This window comes from Lissotriton helveticus, chromosome 7 (genome assembly GCF_964261635.1).
Source record: "Lissotriton helveticus chromosome 7, aLisHel1.1, whole genome shotgun sequence".
Lineage (NCBI taxonomy): Eukaryota > Metazoa > Chordata > Amphibia > Caudata > Salamandridae > Lissotriton > Lissotriton helveticus.
In genome coordinates, this window is record NC_136068.1 from 676872777 (window position 1) to 676897929 (window position 25153).

The 25153-nt window shown below is 44.8% G+C and overlaps 1 protein-coding gene across 2 annotated transcripts in view; it reads right to left on the bottom strand.

Annotated features, from left to right (window-relative positions):
- Nucleotides 1-25153, bottom strand: part of PCYOX1L (prenylcysteine oxidase 1 like) — a 154709-nt gene that overhangs the window by 46444 nt on the left and 83112 nt on the right. For both annotated transcript variants that reach the window (XM_078652982.1, XM_078652983.1), the window contains exons 2-4: nucleotides 18536-18742; nucleotides 14932-15106; nucleotides 6586-6797 (exon numbers count right to left, since the gene is read on the bottom strand). In XM_078652982.1, coding sequence (XP_078509108.1) covers nucleotides 6586-6797; nucleotides 14932-15106; nucleotides 18536-18742 — 594 coding nt within the window. The remainder of the gene's footprint in view (nucleotides 1-6585; nucleotides 6798-14931; nucleotides 15107-18535; nucleotides 18743-25153) is intronic.

The following is a 25153-nucleotide window of genomic DNA, read 5'->3' on the forward strand; positions in this document are numbered from 1 at the left end:
CACTCTCCCTATTCCACCGGCCTGGGACGCTCTCAACATGTGGCATCCTGGGAGTGGTAGTTCAGGATTGACCAACGAACTTCCACAGGTGTGCTGCATTGCTCCAGGGAGGGGCGGACCTACGCCAGTTACTTCTAGGCAGCATGAAATCACGATACAACAGGATTGCATCGGGTGCAGGGCACTGAAGAAGGCTCACCTTGCCGAAATGCATTTGCCGCCACCCTGGTTGTGTTCCAAACAATAAAGCTTGTCTCACCTGTTCCCCTCTGGGTCCTGCTTTGTTCTTCTTTGGAGGAAGATTTTGCAATATATATAAATTTATAAACTTTACTTCTACTGTATAAAAAAAGTCTACTCTCTCCAATTTGCTACTCTCTCATCTCATACCTCTTTCAATATATCATCTACTTCCACTCTCTGACTCATCCTAAACCTCACTGTACTCCCTAATAACACTTTCTAGACTCTTCCCTCCACTATTCCTCCTTTGTCTCATCTCAAACCTCATTTTACTACTATAAACTCTCAACAAACGATTTATAAACTCTTTCCTCCTCTATCCCTCCTTTATCCTAATCAATCTAACTAACAGACTAACATGTCCACCGGTCGAATTAACAACTTTTATTTACCTATACTAATCCCACAGTAATCCACTTTGGGTTCCGGAGTAGAGTGCTAATCGCCGAAAAGCGCTTCAATGGCTGGTCAGGGGTAGTAAGTGCTATATAAAACAATTACAATTTGAACAGACCAATGAATGAAGAAGGAAGACAAATGGTATGTATGCATTTTTTTATTCTTTTAGAAAACATGAGACAGATAAAGATGTCTCTATTTCAGAACTAAAAACAGGGATAGGAATGCTGTGGGCCGGCCTTCGCAAGGAAAGATGCTTACCTCCCTAGTCACCACCCAGTAATTCAGCTGAGAACACATTGTGTACTGACGATATAACGGTGTCCTCTCGTTCCCGAGGGAGATGGGCCCTCTATGTATCTGAGGCCATAGTCTTCCATGACCTCACTTAGTGTCTGAGCGGAGGGTTTGTCCCGCTAATCTGTAGTAATGGACCTTTCCAGTGTTGGGTCTAAGTGAATATTAAGCCCCCCCCCCCCGCCCCCCAACCCCCTCGAAGAACAGTCGAGGGTTGCAGATCATGTAAGCAGCCCCATATTCTAGTAAAAAAGTCCGGGTCGTCTGTTAGGCCTTTTTAAATTGATACTGGTGACATTTTGCCACCAAGATTTCCTTGTACAATAACCTATCTTCCTTGGTCATCTACTTCGAAGTGCATAATAGTGAATGGTGTACCCTTGGATGAGGACTCCCCTGAAATGAGGAGGCTTTTCGGACACCCGTCCTCCTAGATCCCAACGTTTGTTCCGCTTGCGTTGTGAGCTATTTCATGGAGTAGTCCCATGTGCACATGGTGGCGGTTCAAATAGCCTATCACCTGTCTGACTTTAATGGGATTATTCAGGCCGCCCACATTCCAAGTGAGTAGGTTAACTTGTCCTACTTGTTCTGCCATGCAAGTCTGCAACAATGATGGGGTAGTGCGTACGTAATCCAAGACATGTAGGGTCTTGGTGCAATGGATGAAATGTCTAAACAGTAAACAAAATACCCACCCCCTCCCACTTCAGCACTCTCACTATGCCAAAGCCATCCCAATTCAAGAAAGAAAGATACCAACTTGTAGTTGAACCAACAGATAGAATCAAATATATCCTAGTCAACGTTCCTTGTCATCATTTAGGGTGCACCCTAGTGGGGTAGCTAGAGACCAAAGTGCCTCCAGTTGGATGAAGGTGGCTGGGAATCTGACTGGAAACAGTCCAGTGAATTGGGTGCTGTTCGAAGGCCACCAACTGGGAGTGCAGGACCTGCACAAGCATCCTCAATAAGATCATTTTTGAAGGTGCAGATTGCAGTGTGAAGTCCTAGTTGTAAATCAGAGGCCCCTGCTCCACCAAGCCCAAGCACCTGCATGGCTGATGGAAGCCAGCATTGACATACAAAAGGACGAAAAAAAGGTCAGCAAAAAAAGGCCTCGTAAAGGTAGGGAGAACAGATTGATAGGTTCCGTAGCTATGCGATCACAGGAGTTCCTCAGTATCAGGTTCTGCTCTCGGCGAGCTGCATCTCGATTGAGTGAGAGATTTAGCAAAGTCCATGACTGCTTTCATTGTAGTGAATGTTTTTTGCGTTCCATCGTGATACACACGAAGGTGGGTGGGATGGCGTATGGTACTCCAGCTGCTTATAATTTCTTTTTTGACCTGAATGTATTTGCGCCGAGCGGACTGCACCACTATGGTGAAGTCAATGTAGAATGCAACGTTGTTGCATTGGTATCGTATTGTTCCTTTTTCCATAAAGAGGCGTACTACTGTATCACGCTCTCAGTAATGTAAGAGTTTGGCGATGATTGGCCTCAGCAAGGATCTAGGAGGAGGGTGTGTGTGCAGACATCTCTGCGCTCTCACCACAATCCACACCGGAGGTAGTTGTTTTCTTCCAAAGATCTCACTCAACATAATTTCCACGTAGTTTTACAAACGGTCAGTTTTGTTGTATTCCGGTACACCTGTGATTCGTAGATTGCTGTGGTGTGATCTGGCTTCTAGATGTTCATTTTTAGCTTGGATTACTGCCAGCACTTTGTACATGTTGAGTGGGGAGAGGGGTTGGCCTAACGGCTAAGGCGCTCGACCTCGGATCTGGGGAACTTGGTTCGAGTCTCGGTAACGACGCCAAAAACCCCCTGTTATTCTGGGCAAATCACTTAATCTCCCCGTGCCTAAAATGAAAAGTGTGTCCTCATGTAACGTAACTGGTGCTATGTAAAGCGCTCTGATAACTGATTCGGTTCGGTTCTAGTTCGCGCTATATAAAACTCTGCAAAAAAAAAATTAAAAAAAAGAAGAAACCTGACGCTATCGAAGACAATCATGGGCACAAGCAGGACAACCCGGACAACCCTAGGATAACACTAATGAGGGGGGGAGTGAGTCAAGAACCCTGCACAGGAAAGATTGGCAGGGCAAAGTGGGTCACCCGTAAGAGGAGGGGAACAAAGACACACTGCAAAAAAAGCATACTATATATATAACAAGCATTTACAATACAATAGGGCTCGCAGCATTAAAGTTTGAGTTATTGGCATTGTGTATGACAATGCGTTGCATAAAATGTTTACCAAACTTTTAATTGGTGAGCAGTGAGAGTGTGTGCAAAAGTATGCTGTTCTTGAAAGCAGTGTGGTAGAGAGTGCAGGAATTTGGGTAACCTGAGCAATGTGGATGATGCACCTCACGCACGGGGCTGATGCAGTTATTATTCACACAGCTCTAAAGCGCTGTATTCACCCCTCCAAGCGCCTGGAAGCCTGAAGTGGCTAGAGCCGGTGCCCACCCGGCGTCTTCTTTGCTTTCAATTGCCGTCTTTGGTCCCTGGAAGGTGCCCACCCATCCAGGGACCCTGTGCCTCCCAGCAGCTGCCACGCCGCATACGTGGGTGTATTTTATTTAATTTCTGGGAGCCAACCCCGAGATTGTCCCCGCCGCCGCCCGGCCCACAGTAGGAAGTTAGGCAGGCCGGGGGCGGGACCGAGGGACAACAGGAACTCACCGAACTTCCTCCGGAGGAGAGGTGCCCCGCCCGCGGCACCAGAGCAGCTACCGGAGGAGTGCTGAAGGGAGTGAGGCTCCCACCTGGAAGAGAGAGTCTCGCCGGTGCAAGAAGCCTGGTGACTGCCTCCAGCCGCAACAGGAGTCCCGGTGAGTGCGAGCATCAGGAGGGGGGGTCCCAAGTGTGATGTGTGTGCCCGTGTGAAGACCTTTCTAAGAAACAGTCCCGAGGTTGTATTTCAAGGGGTCCCAAGTTAACGCATGCGTGTGTGTTAGCGCAGCTCTCCAGGAAACAGGAGGTGGCTACAGCGAGCGCGTTCTCGTGCGCGTGGCCCGCACAAATCGCCTTCTGGCAGAGGAAATGCGCGCGGCCAGGTGCTCTCCTGGAAAGCTGAGCCGCTAACAATAGGGTCTCTGGCGAGACCGCGCTTCGCGCGGTTAACGCCACGAGCCCTAAAAAAAAGCATTAAACAAAAAGAATTTATTTTAAAAAACACTTCCCAGGTTGACCTCTTTGACACAACATTTTATGTAAGCAGACTTCACCGTTCTTGTAACTTATAATATGTTCATTTTTATCTAATTTTCAAATATACAAACACATCGTATATATTTTGTGGTCTAATAGGAGCTTGTCCCTATTTGTAAGTAATTTACCACCCCAAATATAAGGTGTCTAGCTGTCAATTGACATTGTAACATGAGAGTGGTTTGGGGTAGTGCTGGGCATAAGAGGCATATTCGTGAGGGTGCTTATGAGAACAGGTAATTTAAAGCAGATCCATTTCACAGATTCCCCTCAATAAAATGGGCGCTAGATTCTCCAAGTGAGGGTCAGAGGCAGACAGGTATTTGGCTTTGTACCCAGAATGTATTCTTTGAAAACTGGGCATGCAGTGCTGAGGAGAGGGATCAAACAGAGATATGGGGGACATTCCTGGGCCTGAGCTGAAGGGGGGGGGGGGGCATGCAGCAAGAAGCTAGCTGGAAGGGCTTCCGTTGAAGATGTGCAAGGTTGGTGATGTGATGTGGGGGTGAACATGCAGTGGAGGGGATTCACTGAAGAGGAAAGAGGTAACTAGTGGGAGAGCAGACAGGGTCGAGAAAGATGCTCATGTGAGGGGCATACAGACCGTGTACATTTGCGGAGAGCGAAATGCGGTTGTGGGCTGCATCTATTTCAGAGGGGGGAGGCATGCAGTGCTGGATTGGGTCTACAGCAAGACAATATAGAAATTTAGAGCTCTTTTTCCTTCGTGCCTCTCGGTTATATATAGAGTCTACCTTATACATTTGTCTGTATAATCCCTTTCTGTATCTTTAATCCATGTCCTGGTGTCACACATTCACCCTTCTGTACTACTTGTTGGTATGGATTTATAACCACCGTATATAATGCACTTACATTAGCCCACAACCCAATTCTGATATGACAACGTTCCCTTTTTGTGACATTACTCCATGGTTTCAATTTCTTATCAATTCTATATCCTTTGGACTGCAATACAATTTTGTTAAATTATATTTATTCCGATCAGTTCAAAAGGATATGTATAGGATATGCTTTATGTTATAGATAAGTATTGATTTATGTATTTCCCTACTTTAAATTAGATAGATTTTCTGCCAAATTGATGCTATGTATTACATTGTGATATGTAGGCCCTTGTTGGGTCATTCCCTTTCAAGCTAAGAGTTATTATCTGAATATAGGAATTTTTCATCTCTATAAGTATTGTTTTTAATATGTATTTTTTTTGTATTGGTGTCTCCTTTGTATTTGGGTTTTCTATATTTGGTAATGAGTTTTGTATATATTTTTAATGATTGCAGCCCTGACGAAGTTCGTTGTGAACGAAACGCGTTGGCTGAAGAGGTTTTATGGAAATGAAATAAAGAATTTTGGAATATACGTTGGAGCTTCCGAGCACTCCTTTCTTTCTGTGCACCGTCCATGTGTATATGAGCAAGACAATATAGAATGGAAAGCTATCAGGTTTGCGCTCCAACTGAAAGGACAAAATCTAAGATGGTAGGTTATGCTTTCTGGGTGACATGAAGGAAGTCGGACATGGGTCTAGGTGCAAAAAGTGACAGTGGTAATATTGGATCCTGTTCAAAGGGTGCCGAGAGGAGCTGGCCGCAGCTGGAGGATATCACTTTCTGGCTCTGACCCACGCCTGCCACATAGATCCAGGGTTTGATGTATTTAAATGGAGCCAGGCCAAGTCCAGCCTCATGCAGCAACAGCATGTGGCTTTTGTTCATTGCAGGGGCATAATTCTGCAGCAAAGCAAGCCTCTAGCACACAAGGGTCAGCTACAGCGGACAGCACCGACGGGAATAGGAAAGCGGACCGAGATAATGCTTGGGAAATATTTCACTCCATTAACACTTCATCAATTCGGAGTTTGAGCACCAGCAGGCCAAAGCTAAATGATTTGCTCTTCACAAAAACGGCATTAAAAATGTTATTTTGCCACAAGTGCCTACCAGTTCGCTTGACTATTGTTCCAAGTTTGTTTTCAAAATGTCCCCAGTTGCTTGTCTTGATGACAACTTCCAAGGGGCGCTCAACGCTATTAAGAAATGATGTAACACGGATTACAAACGAATATGTCTCTTGGCCTTAAGTTGTACATGAAATGGTTACCTTTCTCATCACTTATGATTTTCTTTACTTTTGAATGATGACCAGTAAAGTGAGCTCTGCACGGATCTCCGAAGAGCAGGCAATCCACCTCTGCATAGAGCACTAACAAATTCATCTAAATCAACAGTATTTTGCATAGGAAAAATTGGAACATTAGTCTGCTGACAAAAGTTGCTGCCAAGTCCTGTGCCTCCCTCTTTAATGTCTATAGCCCCAAGGCATTGATGTGCACGTAGTCCAAGGAGACTTCAAAAATCAAGCTGTGCGAGTTATCCTCAATCACCCAGCACTCACCGGCAAAAGCAGGGATGGAGACCGGCTGTCCATAGCTGGTCCTCAAGAGCGCCGCAATGACATCGTCAATGAAGCGCTGAGTGACACCGAGTTCCAGCAGGGATTCAGAAACTGATCGTTGTGTCATATTGACAAAGTGTTCTCCACCCAGGGACCGCAGGAGCTCATCAACGCTGGAAAAGGCATAGCCGTAGGCTTGGTACTTGTAAATTCTACAAACAGACAAAGCAGTGTGAGCAATAAGAGAGAACATGTGACCCAAAACCCCAAAGGCATCCTTCTTAAATAGTGGGTACAGCTACAAGAAGACTAGATTTGCTGAATTTAGCTTATTGTATGTATTTTTTTTTTGTAAAGCTTACTCCAGGGAACCAACTAGTTAACATGTAAGGTAAAACAAGCATTGGCAATGCAATAGGTCTCGCATTAGGAAAGTTTGAGCTATTTGTCTTGTAAATGACAATTTTTTTTATTTGTGTTGGTTTTGAAAATAGCTAAATTAATAGCTTTGTCATTTACAATGCCAATAGTCATAACTTTCACAAATGTGACACCGATAGCATTTGTAATGCAATGTGTTGTATTTACGTGACTTACATGTATTGATATTACAAATAACAATGTCTTTTAATGTTTTTAATTAATTAATACTTAAATGAAAGTTATTGTAATTTCTAATGGCAATAGCTTAAACTTTTGTAAATAACTTTTGTTAAGATTATGTTCAGTGTATTTTATTGTGACGAAAATCCAAGAACAGAAGTGAAATATTAAACATTTTTTGTTACATTTGTAATAAAGCTTGAAACATTGAGAGAACATATTTGAACCAGTTGTTGAATGGTTGCACAGATTGATGCTGTGGTGGCGCTGAGTGATGTTGTGGTGCCCCTGAGTGATGCAGTGGTGGTGCTGAGTGATGCTGTATGCTATGCTGTTTTGTTTTGCTTTCCTATGTTTTGTTTTGGTATGCTATGCAATGTTTTGCTATCCTACGCTTTTGATTTGTTATGCTATGCTATGCTGTGTTTTCTATGCTTTTTTATGCTATATTGTGTTTTATTATGCTTTGTTTTGCTATGTTATGTTTTGTTATGCTATGCTATGGTTTGTTGTGTTTGGTATGCTATGCTATGCTATTATATGTTTTGCTATGCTATGTTTAGTTGTGTTTTGTTAAGCTATGTTTTGTTGTGTTTTCCTATGTTTTGTTATGCTGTGTTTTGTTAGGCTGTTTTGTTATGTTATGCTATGTTTTGTTATGCTATGTTTTGTTTTGCTATCCTATGCTTTGTTTTATTATGATATGCTATGTTAAGTTTTGCTATCCTATGCTTTGTTTTGTTATGCTACGCTATGTTGTGTTGTGTTTTGTTATGCTATGTTTTGTTATGTTATGCTATGTTTTGTTCTGCTATGTTTTGTTGTGTTTTGTTATGCCATGCTTTGTTGTGTTTTGCTATGCTATGTTTTGTTTTGTTATGCTATGTTTTGTTTTGCTATTCTATGCTTTGTTTTGTTATCCTAGGCTTTGTTTTGTTATGCTATGTTTTGCTATCCCATGCTTTTTTATTGTTATGCTATGCTGTGTATTGTTAATCTATGCTTTGTTTTGTTATGCTATGCTGGTGAGGGTGTGTGAGGGTGCGTGAGAGTGAGGGTGAGTGAGAGTGAGGGTAAGTGAGAGTGAGGGTGTGTGAGGGTGTATGAGGGTTGTGAGGGGGTGTGAGGGTGAGGGAGGGTGTGTGTGGGTGGGTGAGGGTGAGAGGGTGTGAGGGCGAGGGCGTGTGAGGGTGTGTGAGGATGAGAGGGTGTGTGAGGATGAGAGGGTGTGTGAGGATGAGAGGGTGTGTGAGGATGGGAGGGTGGGGTGTGTGAGGATGAGAGGGTGTGTGAGGGTGAGGGGGGGTGTGAGGGTGAGGGGGGTGTAAGGGTGAGGGGGGTGTGAGGGTGAGGGGGGTGTGAGGGTGAGGGGGGTGGGGGTGAGGGTGTGTGAGGGTGAGGGGGTGAGGGGGTGTTAGGGTGAGGGTGTGTGAGGGTGAGGGGGTGTGAGGGTGAGGGTGTGTGAGGGTGAAGGGGTGAGAGGTTGGGTGAGGGTGAGGGGGTGTGAGGGTGAGGGGGTGTGAGGGTGTGTGTTAGAGGGAGGGGTGTGAGGGGAAGTGAGGATGAGGGTGTGTGAGGGTGTCTGAGTTTATAATATCCACCAGACACAAGACCTCACATACAATTGTTGGTAATCTGCACCAAAAAACAACTCAGAAAAGATCACGAATGCACGCCATCGGCAAACTGAGCAATATTACTGGACGAACGTCTGGCTGGGCGCAGCAACAACTTTCCACAACCACAGTAGTCATATCAGCGACGCTCCCGAGAACTGCATGCCAAGCACCAGACTTCAAACACGCCCAAGCAGCTGGTTTCAGCTGCACCACCCACACAGGTTTCAGTGCTAGGTTAACACTGTTTATTAGTTCGGAGTTTTCATTCGAACAATGTGACTCTAAAGCACAGGTCGGCAGAAGGGAACAGTAGACGCTTATTCAGTACTGGCAGATTAATTATGGAAGGAATTCGCCGATGCAGAACAAGGACAGTTTGTTCAAACTAACAAAATAATCAAAAAACAAATACTGCTCACAGCGGAAAAACAAAATAAAGTTACAAATGAACAGTCAGCATAATATGGGCAAAACAGTCCAAACAGGAAGTACAGTTTATTAAATCTAAATAAACTCTGCAGAAATAAGATAAACCCACACAGTGCAGTCTGAAGTATTGCGTAATGGTGGGAGTGAGGAGTCAGAATGGCAGAATGAGGTACATGTGTGCTGTTAGATAACACGGTTAAAAGAACTTCCCTTGGTTTTAGCACCGCTCTACACAGTACTGCAACCTACACCAAAGGTGCTAAACTGACATTTGCCAAGCAGAGGTAAAGCTCCATTTTCTGTGCTCCCGAGAAAGACGTGCCTTCAGGAGAAAGCAAAGTAGTCTGTTACCTCTGTGGACAGATCACCCAACCAGAATTGAGGAAGCCAATTAGGCACTCCAGGATCAGTAAGCGGCCTCGGGTGACAGCCATAAAACGGAAGTCACATTCATGTGACAAAAAGATGGACCTGAAATATTCTGAATCCACCCAAGACTAATAAAATAGGATTAAGAACGCATTGGTTTGTCCCATCAGTGGCCACATCTCCACCTCATTTAGCTTTTGAAAGGGCAATGCACTTTGAAGAAATACAATCGCAGAATGAAGTAGAACAGATGAGTCAAGAAGATCCCGGTGTTGACAGAAGTGCAATCACGAAAAGAAAAGTGCCCACACGGCCTAGCAGAGCAGTAGATCATACTGGGGAGCCAAGCTTAGGCACCGGATACTCTGGAGAGGAAAGCAGGATTAGAAGAACAAGTTAATAATTAAATAAGGAGACACGGATACGCTGGAGAGGAAAGCAGGATTAGAAGAACAAGTTAATAATTAAATAAGGAGACACGGCCGGCCTGGCGGCCGTGAAACTGAAAGCACGGCCGGACGGCCGCAATCGCAGAATGAAGTAGAACAGATGAGTCAAGAAGATCCCGGTGTTGACAGAAGTGCAATCATGAAAAGAAAAGTGGCCACACGGCCTAGCAGAGCAGTAGATCATACTGGGGAGCCAAGCTTAGGCACCGGATACGCTGGAGAGGAAAGCAGGATTGGAAGAACAAGTTAATAATTAAATAAGGAGACACGGCTGGCCTGGCGGCCGTGAAACTGAAAGCACGGCCGGCCGGCCGTGAAAGCCTTTGATCCGGCAGGCGGCGATGAGGGTGTGAAGCAGCAGGGGCTGCGGGAGGGAGGCTGGGCTGCCTTTGATGTGGTAATGCAAGGCAGGCGGCTGGTGGCATGTGCAAGAGCTTTTAATGTCAATGCGCTTGCGCATTGAGCTTGAATTTCACGGGCACTGCAAGGAATCGCAAGTTGGTTAAAGTCTGTTTAAGCCCCCATAGTCTCGCAAGCTCAATGCGCATGCGCATTGACAGGCGAGACCTAAAAAACTGTCTAACCTGATCACATTTCTACGAACAAAAGATAACACTGGTTGTCCATCTCCCAAAAGGTAATAAGAACCAACTCTTACTAAATGTCCTAGGGCAATATTGGAAAACACAATGTCTTTTAGAGAGGGGCACAAAGAGAGAGGTCACTTTTTAGAAATTTAGATTGAACTATTTCCATCCAGATTGAAATATCCTCTGGAAATGCAAGACTCTTTCATTCATGAAAATAAATGAAGATGATGTTTAGATTTTTTTGAAGAATCATATATCACCCTTCCTAGCACAATTACACCCTGCCATCATATGGAAAGCTCTCTGAATTTGCTGTACACTTTTATAAAACAGAGATCACAGCTTGGACGAACCCTGTATGAAGGCCTGACTAAGACTGGCCTGGAATAATATATGTATAGAGATTGTTATCACCAAACTGGACAGCATATACAAGCATAACAGTTTTCCCACATGGAAAGAATTTCAAAAGTCTAATATCATTAAGGCACCACCCATCATTGCAGGGATTATGTATGCAAAAATTGCTTCTGATTCAATGCTCGTTTTTAGGTCTCGCGACCTATCAATGCGCGCAAGCGCATTGAGCGGAGCGAGAATTCAAGTGCTCGAAATCCTCGTCAAACCAAGGGCTTCTTGCTGCGGTTTTGTTTGAGTTCACGTGAATCACGTGACCAAACAAGCACGCGCATCAGCCTCCCTCCCTCCTAATTGCATTTTTTTTAACTGCCGCACAGCACATCAAAGGGCTTCGCCCAGCGTGCGCTGTGCGGCTTCTCCTCCCCCATCCACGCATCACTTGCTCTTCGCCACACTGTGCCTGCTTGAACATCTCTGTGCCCACCTTTCACGATATTCATTTACTTGACATCTCACGCTTTCTAAATATTTTTTGCTTACTTGACATCTCACGCTTTCTAAATATTCATTAGCCACGCATCACTTGCTCTTCGCCACACTGTGCCTGCTTGAACATCTCTGTGCCCACCTTTCACGATATGCATTTACTTGACATCTCACGCTTTCTAAATATTTTTTGCTTACTTGACATCTCACGCTTTCCAACCATTAAATGCTTTATCCTCAAAGGGTCATACAAAACTTTATATAAATAATGACGCAATTCTTTTTCATCATGCCTCCTTGATTCCTCATCCACCCACCGCAAATCCCAGGCTACCTTTCTCTGTCTCCAGATGCGCTGCGTTATCCTACACCCTTTAATGAACTATTAGTAAGTTTCTCCCGCCCCCATCCGGCTTCCCTCTGGCCTCTCTCCAAGCGCATCGCGCTTTCGCACACAGGCATTCCGCCTGCCACATTTCTCCTCCCTCGCATTCCGGCCCCCCCACCAGGCTCTCCCACCCCCATCCGGCTTCCCTCCGGCCTCTCTCCAGATAACTCAGTCAGACCTTCATCTAACCATTACATGCTTTATCCTCAAAGGGTCATAGAAAACTTTATATAAATAATGACGCAATTCTTTTTCATCATGCCGAATTGATTCCTTATCCACCCACCGCAAACCCCAGGCTCCCTTTCTCTGTCTCCAGATGCGCTGCGTTATCCTACACCCTTTAATGAACTATAAGTAAAGATGGAGCACTTTTAAAAGACGTAGTCATGAAATCTGTGTTTCTATCTAAAGCTTACCTCAGACTGACCCTAGAGTCTGTGCAGAAACAAAGATAAAAACTTCCTGTTTAAATAAATAGCTTGTCTCAGAGCCTAGTCCAGTGCACAGCCTGTCCAAGTGAAATGGAAGGGTCACCGAAGAATGCAAGCTATGCGCCGGGAGCAGACATCATTGTGCCAGAGTTGCGTCTGGGACCTACACGTCGAGAGCTCCGCAGCTGCCACCGCATTCCAGAGACGGGAGCTGCTTCCTGCTCCAAGAGTTCTAAAAACGTGAAAGGCTTGAGTAAACATGGTTTTCAACCTTTCATTTATGTGTTACTTGCAGATATAAACACATGGGTATCAACAAATCTCTTTGACTAATTGCTCACCCAGTTCAGCTATGCATAAAAATAACTCGCCATGACAGGACGAGTAACAGAAGCATCTCAAATTAATTTGGTCATTCTAAAAATCTCTACAAAATATGTTAGATTTGCCACTAACTTAATCTTTCACATTCTTATAGAGCATAATCTTCACTCCCTTATCCTAATATCAGGAATGATATATGGCTAGAGAATGCACTTACTCTGTTGAAGTGCTAGTGTAGGTTTACCAAGAGAAACATGCTTGTGAGAACGCCTAGATCCAATGATACTGCATTTGAATGAACATGGGTAGAGGATGTATCCTTACGGCCAGAGCAGCCGACCTCGAAGCTGGGGTACGGGGTTCGGGTCTCGGCAACTACACTCAACTTCCTGTGATTCTTGGCATCTCACGTAATCTCCCCGTGCCTAACAAAAACAAGCACTGGCGTTGCCAATAGGTCTCGCAGTAGGAAAGTTGGAGCTATTACAGTTGCAAATAACAATGCCTTTTATTTTTGTTTTCATTTTAATAACATAAAGGGCTTTGTCATTTACAAAACCAATAGCTCCAACTTTCCTACTGCGAGACCTATTGGCAACGCCAGTGCTTGTTTAAATATATCACTTTGACTGTAGTCTATAAATTGTTTAGGGTTCAGAATTACTGAATTTGCTAATTTGCATGGTATAAAATGCACATTGTCTGGCTTACAAGAAATTACAACATCCAATCTTCAAAGGAGTACTTTCTAGTGCGTATTTAAAGGAGCTCTATTCATTGGTTGTCACAGGTGTGCATTATGTCGCCAAGCCAGAACTTTATAAAAATATATATTGCTCAACATTACAAGCATGTTTTACTTACAAACATCTTCTATTCTCAGTAGGTCCAAAATACTTGCCTAATTCCTTTCAAAGATTTTGTTTGCGGAATAAATATACATTTTAGAAAATCACTTAAAGCAAATACAATCTTGCACCGCACACAAGTATGGTACAATTATTTGCCCAAGTTTTCTTAATGTTGAAATGACGATCAATAAAAAATATATTTTGTACTTTTTTCAAACAAATTGTATTGGTTAGTTCTTTCCTCTAATGTTTTCCTTAGTTCTTTCCTCTAATGTTTTACGTAGTTTATTAATTAAATCGTAATGTGTATGCATTGTCACTGTTGCCTTAAGTATTTACATTGAGTTATTGAGCCCTGCCTTAAGGAACTATTCCTAATTAGCAGGGGGCCTCCCTATTTAAATTATAATCATAGTTGAAGGCAACTGGCACATCTGCTCTTGTGGCTTGTCATTTGAAATGAATCTTGAAATGAATGGAAAATAGTTTGCCATCCATCTAATTCAGTTTCCTGGGATCGGCTTGGCACCACCGCCACTTGTAGTTGCTAAAGTAATCAAAACCATGTTAAGAGATGTAATGGCCACACTCTGAGCAGACAGTGTTTCAGTTTAGTGGACTATGAGAAAACATCAGTGAGTGCCCCGATGGGGACACAACTAATATAAAAATGCCGACATTCGCATTGTAAAGCAACACTGTTTGTATATGCTTCGCACTGTAGACCATGGGGCGGGGCCTTCAGTGAATGGCCTAATAGGAAAAGGCTTTGATTTTTAGGCATTTGAACACCCGACCCTATTTGCTACAGAACATGCCAGTGACACATGACATCTGCTCTATAATTCAATGTGTTGTTTTAATAAAGAATAATACTTTGAATGAATGAATGACCAGTACTTATAGAGCACACAGCTACTCCAGCTGGAGTGTCCCAACTTTCAACATTTTGTACATTATCAAACACTGAATCCCTCTCTGTCTCTCTGAATCAACCTATTAACTGCCTATTGATCATCTCAGATCCAGAGGCATTCCTTGCATTGGAAACCATAATGACTTTGGTGATATTTTTGAAATGTTTGTTATTAATATGGCTAGTTTTATGTGTGAATGTCTGCCATAAACTAGTGTGTCTGGGCGAAATTATCAACCTGCATTTGCTAAAACGGTAATGTGTTGCTTTTTAATTACTACTCACACCATTCCTATTTCTTCAAAATATTCCAATATACACCAAGTTATCCCAATTGAAAACATGCCATAGATACATGTATCCTCCATAGTTCAACACCATTGTGTTACTATTATGAGCATCATATATCACATGAGGTAACTATCCATACTGTTCACTGTGAGAATGAGACAGAAGCCTGAAGCTCAGATGTAGATGAAAAGTGGAAGCCATATCCTTCAGCCACTGCTGCTCGTGCAGTCTCCATACCTCATAAACTTCTCCATAACCTCCTCCACCCACATCTGCAGGCGCAGGAGGCCGATGCCGTAGTGCCACCAAAGGCGGAAGAGGTTCAGCAGATACCAGTCTGTCTCCTCCAGAACCAGCTGCTCCCCGTTAAAGATGGCGCTCTTCCCAGTAATCTCTCGCCGGTGCTTCAGGCCTGCAAAAGGAAACACAGACTCTGCCTAAGCGCTAATACAACATCATTGATACAGTAATAATGCACTCAATCATGGTCATATAGAAAGAATCAAAGATTTTAGTTCATTTCCGAAAACCACCCAGAAAGAAAGAAAGACATTAGAAAAGCTCACTGGAGCCAATACAGTTCCTATCCCACTTTGTATCAACTCTTCCCTTTTCTGTGCCATGCTGCTGCCCTCCTCAGACTAGGTCTTCACAATGCTCCTCTGTCCTGCTCCAAGTCACTGTATCAACACATTCGCCTTATATCATTTCAAAGCAAATACACCTGGTCAAAAAGCCTTCCTAAGATTCAAAAAGAGAGGGGGTTCCCCCCAACAAGATAGCTTGCTACTAATGAAATTCAAAAAGCAATTTCAATCACGTAATTATAAAATGGGGTAGAGAGCACAATGAAGGCCACACAATAGAACAATCATATTAATTTAAAGATAGAAAAATCATTTTAAAATCTTACAAATAACAATGTCACTGTATCAGTAAGGATAGGTAAGCTAGAAAAAATATGCACATTTAACAGATGATATATATATATATATATAATTAACAACAGACATACCTATTTTCATACATACCCATACATTCATCAACTTCTTGTCTCATAATTTAATGTATAACAAAAATACAATGAATTTATAAGCTGATTATATTCACAACTAGTAGGCTTCCTGATGAAGGGAATTTGCCGAAACGTGTTTCGAAAATAGAATTCAGTCTTCTGAAAATAGAATTCAGTCTTTTGGCCACAAATGAGTACCTTTGTTAGATCAAACATCTTTCCTTACTGCGAGTTGCGAATATAATTACTTGCTTGAGATTGCTTTTGAATTTCAAAAAGGCTTCTCTGTCATAGTGTTGGCAGTGACTCGTGGTCGCATGCATCCAGGCCTTAGTTCGCTCCATCATCCCTTTCCACGAACCACTTCCTAGATCATGACCCTGTCCCAGTCTTTAGCCTATTTCTATTCCAGCTCCAGTATCCTACCCTGCTTTATCGCTCTCCAAGGCTTCAGCCATGCTATCCTTGATATATCCTGTAGTGCCGTGTGAGTTTGTAATGACGGAACCCTTGTGGCTCTGATGGACTCTGTAGAACTGCGACATAAGCATTATAGTGTAGTGAAGTGAATTCAGGTTTAGAATGTTGAGTTCGAAGTTACACACAAAAGAAAAAAGACGTGTTATGACAAGCTTCGTGTGTAGCACAGACATTTGCGAGTACTCGGGCTGTGGAGGATGCTGCCAACGAGATAAGGTTGAAGTTGCCCGAAGATCGACAACGCTCTTCCCAGAGAGTTTGCTGTGGTCCAGCAAACTGCTTGTGCGTGCCACGTGTGCCTCTGTAGAAGTGCGGAATTGACTTATGTGCAGCCCCAGTTCCGTGTAAGGCATTTGAAGTTAATGAAAGCTTCACTGAGAAGTCTACACAATGGTGGCTGAAAACCTGCTGGAAAGGCCACAAAAAGAGGTACTGCTCTACTAAGCAACTCAAAGCCGTATATTCATAAGGAGTGATAGCGCTAAAGGAGGCTGCAACCAGGTTTTGAAAGAGCAGCTAAGTGCAAGATAACACTGCGAACAGATGCGCTGCGAGGCAGCGAATAACCAGGTGTCAGACAGCACAAGGAGACACCTAAAGGCAAAGTGATACAAGAAACGGTCATTTGCCCACCAGTACGGAATAAAGAGTCATCATGCCACAGCACTGAAGGGAGTGACCCCAGGGGAAGCAGCCGGGGGTTGTGCTTGCAGAGCCTTCCATAACCGAAGCGGCACCCCACCAAAGCATCTGAGTGGGGCTCAGAACTACTCCCAAGTTCTTGTGGAAACAACGGGCTCCCATGGAGACCAAGAGGGAGGTCAAATTTCAACAGGCTGTCCAAGATGACCCAGAGGCCAGCACAGCACAGCGCTGTAGAGATGGTATGGATGAAGCAGGTCCTAGCAGGTAGCAGACTGTGTCAGAAAGAACTCCACCCTCCGTGTCAGCAAATCTCAAATGGTTACAATGCCACTGCCTTCTTGAAACCACCACTGCCATTCGATACTGCCAAAATGATAAATATTGGCAACAGATGGACTGCCTGAATAGAGACATTTCGTGATTTCTTTGATGCGTTTGAAGAAGCAGATGACACGATTATCAATTACCTTAAGAATTTTCCTGGTGAAGGTGTAAAAGAATTTAAAGAAAATACCACAAGCTGACAAAATTGCACAGTATCAAACCAAAGCAGTCTTGAATCTCAAGTTCAATCCAATGCTTAGTGTAGGTTACGAAAGGTACATCTTCAGTCAAGAATGACAGAGAGTCAGTGAGACCATTGACAACTTTGTTGAGACTGGATAAGCTCATCAAGCAGTGCAAGTGCAATGAATTTAATGATGAGGAAGCTATCGGAGTGACTGATTGATGCTTGTCTGATTCGTTCAGACGCTGAATGCTGAGAGAAACTCTTAGTCTGGAGCTAGTTCTCATGACTGCCAGAGCTGAAGAGTGTGTTGATCGACAAGCTGCGGACATGAAAGCCAGAAGTGCCCAGATTGATTCAAGCATGAATGTGAAAAGTAAGATGAAGCACAAGGCCGAGAGACGCAGCGTGAATTCTCCACAGAAAAAGAAGTTATGCTTCAGGTGTGGATTTCTGTTTCCACACAAAGGTAAAAGTCCTGTCACTGGACAAATCTACAAAGGCTGGAAAGGAGAACCATTTTGTCACAGTTTCCAAGGCGAAGGAAAAAGTAAGTGCATCATGGCAGGAAAACAATATGGCCGCCTGGATGTTCCAGAAGCGAAGCTCGACGCACACCCAAAAGGCAAAGCGACCACATCAACTGAGGCAAGTCAACACCAAACGAAGTCGATCGACATCTAAAACTTCTTTAAAACCACATGCATGCTACAGCGATTTTTGCGCTGTGCTGCATTTATCAAAAACCCACTTTACATGACGAGCTCACCTTGTCATGAGTGTACCAGAGGTACACCTCATGACGAGCTGAGCTCGTCATTAGCGTCGAAGGGGTTAAACAGCTCTTCCCCATCAATACCAAGTGAAACCGAAGAAGATGACTGTGCCATGTCGATGTTTAACTCAGAGAACCATGCGCATGTTGGACTGGGCACATGTGAGGAAAAATACCGGTTCAAGAGAAGTTGATAAGACAAAGCACAAAAGTCATTCAAGCACTGTCCGAAAATCACACTGAAAATCAATGGTTGTTCAGTACCTTTCCTTATCGATAGTGGTGCATCAATACATATTATGCCTGAGGAGAAATATAATACTTATGCCATCAAAAACTAAAGTGTATATATGGACTGCATCGACACCACTAAAAAGTCAAGGTTAACTTTGAGCAACAATGAAGCACAAGGACTCACCCAGTAGTTTTACAAAGTCCTGCATGTGCAGGTTCAGGGAGTGTATAGAGGAGCTGCCGCACTCGTACTCCTGGTTGTTGACCGTGACGGTGGCCATTCGCCCACCAATTCTGCCCTTCTCGTATACATCGATCTGCACTTGAGGCCCAAACTGCTGCTGGAGGAAGTGGGCCACAGCCGAGCCACCAATGCCTGCACCGACCACAGCTGCAACAGTGAGAAGACAGAAGATGCTGAGTTACATATCTTGTTTATTACTTTGCAATCAACTGGCCAGAATTTCAAGAGGAAACAGCACTTTAGAGTACTGCACTTAGTTCTGGAAATGTACTCTGGGATCCCATTCTGAGAAGGTGGGTTGGTATATGCTGTCCACAAATTAAAGCAGGCACCTTGTACTTGTCCACACGACCCTTATGATGTATGAGGTCAAAGATAACCTTTATTGAAAGCTATCCTAGTGGTAGCTATGGAGAGCAGCCTTTAGGCTAGATCTTGAAGGAATGTAAAGCAGCTTGTTTTACCAGAATATCACCTCTTAAATGACTAAATGAAAGGAGAACCACACAGTGTTTATATAAAAATATGAATTATTAATATAACACTCTCTACTAGTCTCCCTGTGAGACTAGGGCACAAAGCCCACAATACTGAATCAATAGAACATTCGTAAATAGCACAATACACAGCGGGCTCCAGGGGGGAGACCGAACCATATACTAAAAAAATGGTATAACGACTTAACTAGACACAGTGCCTAGAGCACGTAGAATCGCTGGGACACCAAGGAACCACCCAGAGGAGTGACACAGGGAGCCCACGGAAGATGGCTGCAGTGAGGAAACACAGACGCGAGCTCTGTACAACTCTATAGGAAAGTCGCGGTTGGAAATTTACAAGTTAAGGACACTTCTAAGAGGACTTCGAGCATACCCTTTGGAACTTAGGAGGTTCGAAGGCCAACCCACCAGTAAGTACCGAGGTACCCGTATTACCTATCCCAGAGACGCCAGGTGCATAGGTGTCAAGTGGTGTCGGAATCTTTTGTCGTTTTCAATGGAGAGCTGCAAAGAAGTACTGCTGCTAGGAAGGCGAAGAGTGTCCGGTGGAATCCAAGCCTGGATTCAAGGTGAGAGGAACCTAAAAGCAGAGGGGACAGAGTCTGGGTTACTTCTGGTGACCAGGGGCTCTGTAGTCGAATGCCCACCGATGTTGGGTGCTTCGGGTGAAAAGAAGGGTTGTTTGACTCTGCAGCCAAGGGGACCAGGAGACGTCTAGGATGACCAGAATCTGAAGGTGAGCTGTCCCACAAAGGATGTCGAGAGCTAAGGGGTCAATGTCCGGCTGGAGCACCAACAAGCCTTGGCAACTGCAACCCAAGCAGTCAGAGGGAAACAGGTTACGGTGTGGACCAGCAAGGTCCAGGGGACTCTCCAAGCAATGGAGAGTCAGGGCACGTCTGGAGCAACCAGGTAAGCCCAAGAATTCACAAGGTGACCCTTGATAGGACCCCCAGGCCAATGGACCAGGGATCGCGAGGAGACCTCAAGCAAGTATGCAAAGAACCAGCCCACAGGACACTCGGAGAATGGAAGCAGGAAATCTTCGGTGCAAATACTGCTCGGGGTCGGGACTACACTGAGTCCAAAGCACAGGCTCAGAAATCATCAATAAGCATATGCAACTGCAAAAGTATGCGGTGCACAGGGCTTCGGTTTGCACGGTCCCCACGAGGGATATTGGTCTCAGAATCGCTGAGAGGGCAGATCGACCTCAGGGACCTTCGGGAACCTACCTCCTGTGTTGCTGAAATCTTCGAAGTCCTCAGGAGCTCGGGAGAAGCAAACCGGTCAGATGCGTGTAGGTGCCTGCTTTTGCAGGGGAGAACTCCTTTACTCCAAGGGAGATTCTTCAGTCGTCCAGAGTCGTGCAGGCAGTCGAAGTACTTGGTCCCTTCTTAGCAGAATCTTGACCAGGTACAATCTAAAGTCCGGAAGTCAGGTAACCCACTTTATACCCATGGAAAGGGGTTGGAATGAATCTGGGGACCCTCCAATGGGAGGGGCAGGACAGAGGGGTGGCTACACCCATGTCCTTTGTCCAGTTTCGCGCAGGAGCCAATGGCTCCCAGAACTGGTTTGAGCTGGACTATGCACAGGGACACCAAATGTGGCCCCAGTGCAGACTTTCTGGCACTCAGAGATTGCACCCACCCAGCCCCAATACAGTAAACCCTGTCTGGGAGGTTGTTACACCTCCCTGTGACAGGATGCCTATTTTCATGCCTTCCTCTGCGCATGCTTGGCTCAGCAGCAGGAAGGCAGACCAGTGCCTGTGGCTGGCAGCAACCATTTTGTGTTGCCCAGGTTGAAAAAGCTGATAGCGGGTAGACCGGTGACCCACATATGTCCCTCTAGAAGGGTGGAATCATACCTCCCACACCAGTTACTGGTGTGGAGATATGATTCCAAGGTGTTTGAGAATGGTCTCCGAAGGCTGCAGAGGGGCTCTGCTCATGCAGGGGTACCCTCTCACATAAAACCCAGCACCCTGACTTCAGGATTGTTAAGGCCAGACATAGGGGTGACTGATAGGTATTTAAGTGTAGTGATTTAGAGTGATATAGTGAACCTAGATCTCAGTAAGGGGTGCAAGCACCATCTTACACAGTCTGCAGTAGCAGGTCTGTTGTGTCAATTTGGATGGCCTCTCAGGGGTGGCATAATACCTGCTGCAGCCCGTGGGAGGCCTCTGGGGTACCTATGCCTTGGGTACATGGTGTAGCATATATTAGGGACTGATAAGGGTACCCCAGAATCCAATCTGGAGTGTACATAAAGTACATGCATTGCAATTTAAGGGAGAAAGCAGATAGACTGCTGTCCTGGATGGCAGGATCCCAGTCAGGCTAAGCCAAAAACAGTGTGACATCAGCATAAAGTGAGGGTAACCATAAGAAGCAGATACTACTTTCCTACACAACCCCCCCCCCCCCCCCCAACGTAAGGACACTTAACTAACCTTGACCAGTTGAGTCTTCATGTTCTAAGTGGAAATATCTGGAGAGTCCATCTGCATTTGCATGGTTACTATCAGGTCTATGTTCCACTGTATAGTCCATCCCCTGTAGGGAAATGGACCACCTCAAAAGTTTGGGGTTGTCACCCTTCATCTGTTCTAACCATAAGAGGGACTCATGGTCAGTCTGAACAGTGAATTGAGTGCCAAATAAGTATGGCCTCAACTTCTTCTGAGCCCAAACCACAGCAAAGGCTTCCCTCTCAATAGCTGACCAACATTTCTCTCTGGGGGTCAGCCTTCTGCTAATAAAAGCTACTGGCTGATCCTGACTCTCTTCATTCAGTTGTGATAACTCCGCCTCTACCCCCAACTCAGATGCATCAGTTTGAACAATGAATTGTTTGGAATATTCAGGGCTTTACAGAATGGGATCAGTGCACATGGCCTGCTTCAGGTCATCAAATGCAGTTTGACAGCTAACTGTCCACTGAACTTTCCTAGGCATTCCTTTTGAAGTTAGATCATTCAAAGGTGTCACTATGGAGCCATAACCTTTGACAACCCTCCTGTAGTAACCCAGTCAGGCCCAAGAAAGCTCTGACTCGAGTCTGGGTAGTTGGAGCAACCCAATCCATGATGGTTTGGATTTTGCTCTGCAATGGTTGAACTTGACCTCCACCTATCAGGTGGCCTAGGTATACAACCTTACTCTGCACTATGTGGCACTTGGTGGCCTTGATAGTGAGGGCTGCCTTTTGCAGGGCCTCCAAAACTATTCTCAGGTGGACCAGGTGATCCTCCCAGGTGGAGCTAAAGACAGCAATATCATCTAGATAAGCTGCACTATAGGCTTCCAGACCTGTGAGAACTTTATTCACCAGCCTTTGAAATGTGGCAGGTGCATTTCTCAACCCAGAGGGCATCACCACAATTTGGTAGTGCCCACTAGGGGTGGAAAATGCCATTTTTGGTTTTTCATCCTCAGCTAATCTGATTTGCCAGTAACCATCTGTCAGGTCAAATGTACTCAAGAACTTGACTGAGGCTAAGTATCAATTAGTTCATCTGCCCTTGGAATTGGATGACTAGTGACTGCATTGAGTCCCCTGTAGTCCACACAGAACCTCATCTCTCGCTCTTACCACCCTGGGTGTAAGGTTTGGGTACTAAGACAACTAGACTAGCCCAAGGGCTAACTGAGGGCTCAATTACTCCCAGTTCTATCCGTTTCTGGACTTCAGTCCTGATACAGTCCCTCACATGATCAGGTTGCCTGTAAATTTTATTTTTAACAGGCAGACTGTCACCTGTGTCCACCTCATGTGTACACCAGGTAGTCTGACTTGGAGTCAGTGAGAACATATGTCTGTACTGATTGGGGACCTTCCTGCAGTCAGCCTGGTGCTGTTCAGTGAGGCTGCCTGTCAAGGCTACTCCATCAACTGAACCATCATCAGGGTTCTGTGAGAGGAGATCAGGGAGAGGGTCACTCTCTTCCTCCTGTCTCTCATCAGTAGCCATGAGCAAGCCCATGTCTGCCCTGTCCACGTATGGCTTGAGCCTGTTCACATGGAGCACCCTGTGGCGGCTCCTGGGAGTTCCAAGGTCCACCAAGTAGGTAACCTCTCCCTTTTGCTCAAGTATGGTATAGGGCCCACTCCACTGGTCTTGGAGAGCTGCTGGGGCCACAGGCTACAACACCCATACCTTCTGTCCTGGCTGGTATACAGTCAAAACAGCCTTTTGGTCATGCCAGGCCTTTTGCAATTCCTGGCTAGCCTCAAGGTTTTTGGTTGCCTTCTTTATGTACTCAGCCATCCTGGAGCGGAGACCAAGTACATAGTCCACTATGTCTTGCTTAGGTGGTTTGAGAGGCAACTCCCATCCCTCCTTAACCAAACATAAGGGACACCTAACTGGATGTCCAAACAGAAGTTCAAAAGGGCTTTAGCCAACCCCCTTCTGAGGAACCTCTCTGTAGGCAAAGAGAAGGCAGGGCAAAAGGATGTCCCATCTGTGCCTAAGCTTTTCAGGGAGACATTGTATCATGCCCTTGAGGGTGTTGTTGAATCTCTCAACTAACCCATTGCGTTGTGGGTGATAGGGGGTGGTGAATTTGTAATTCACTCCACCCTTCTTCCACATAGCAATCAGATTACCCACATATGTCCCTCTAGAAGGGTGGAATTATACCTCCCACACCAGTTACTGGTGTGGAGGTATGATTCCAAGGTGTTTGACACCAAACACGACATGTTTCTAAGCGGCCTTTTTAAAGTTAGCATTTACCGCGAGGTTAAAATGCACTTAAACATATATGTCTGGCTGCATCACAGACAACCCCGGAGAATGGTCTCTGAAGGCTGCAGAGGGGCTCTGCTCATGCAGAGGCACCCTCTCACGTAAAACCCAGCACCCTGCATTCAGGATTGTTAAGGCCTGCCATAGGGGTGACTGATAGGTATTTAATTGTAGTGATTTAGAGAGATATTATGAACCTATATCTCAGTAAGGAGTGCAAGCACCATCTTACAGAGTCTGCAGTAGTAGGCCTGTCGTGTCAATTTGGATGGCCTCTCAGGGGTGGCATAATACATGTTGCAGCCCATGGGAGGCCTCTGGGGTACCTATGCCCTGGGTACATGGTGTGCCATATACTAGGGACTGATAAGGGTACCCCAGAATCCAGTCTAGAGTGTCCCTAAAGTACATGCATTGCAATTTAAGGGAGAAAGCAGATAGACTGGGGTCCTGGATAGCGGGAAGCCAGTCAGACTAAGCCAAAAACAGTGTGACATCAGCAAAAAGAGGGGGTAACCATAAGAAGCAGATACTACTTTCCTACACCCATCAACTGGGATCAATGTGTGGCAGCAAAAAGAGGGCCGCCTCAGGAAATGTGGAATCTGACAGTCGGCATATACATTTTTTTTTATTCTACCACAAGGAAAGTGGCAACAGGGATAAATGTGATGGTAAATCTGTTCTGGATTACCTAAGGACATGACCTGGCTGCAATTTAAAAATATCTGATGGGCTTATGGCACCTGCTGCAGAAATCTGTGTGTGCAAGCAATTTCCAGGGTAAGCAATGGTAAGGTAACCCCGGTAGCTAAGGCACTGGCTGGAAGGATCTGTGTTTTGTTTAGCTACAGTTCTGACTCATCATGAAATAGGGTTATGTGCATTGCCCGTTACGCAAGGTGTAACATGTGGATCACATATATGTGTATTACATGTAGTTAGCTCAGTTGGTTACTGTTTTTGTGACAAATTCTTTTGCTGCTCAGCAATTCATAAGTAACAACGCTTTTAATGTAGCACAGTGAACAATGAACAGACATCAGGGAGTGGGGTGCAAACTGCAGGGCAGAGGTTTAGAATCAGATTTTTTCCCCCTAATCTTGTATTGTTCGAAGGTTGCTGCAATGGTTTCTTTGGGTATTAATAAAGTCTTATTAGTACAGACAACCTTAATCATTGTGTTACATTTTAAATCGTTACTTTTAGAATTAAAAAAGTTAAAATTAATTATTTTGAGTAATTATTCAAACAGACAGATGCATCGGACATTCTTACAGTGCAGAGATATCTCTT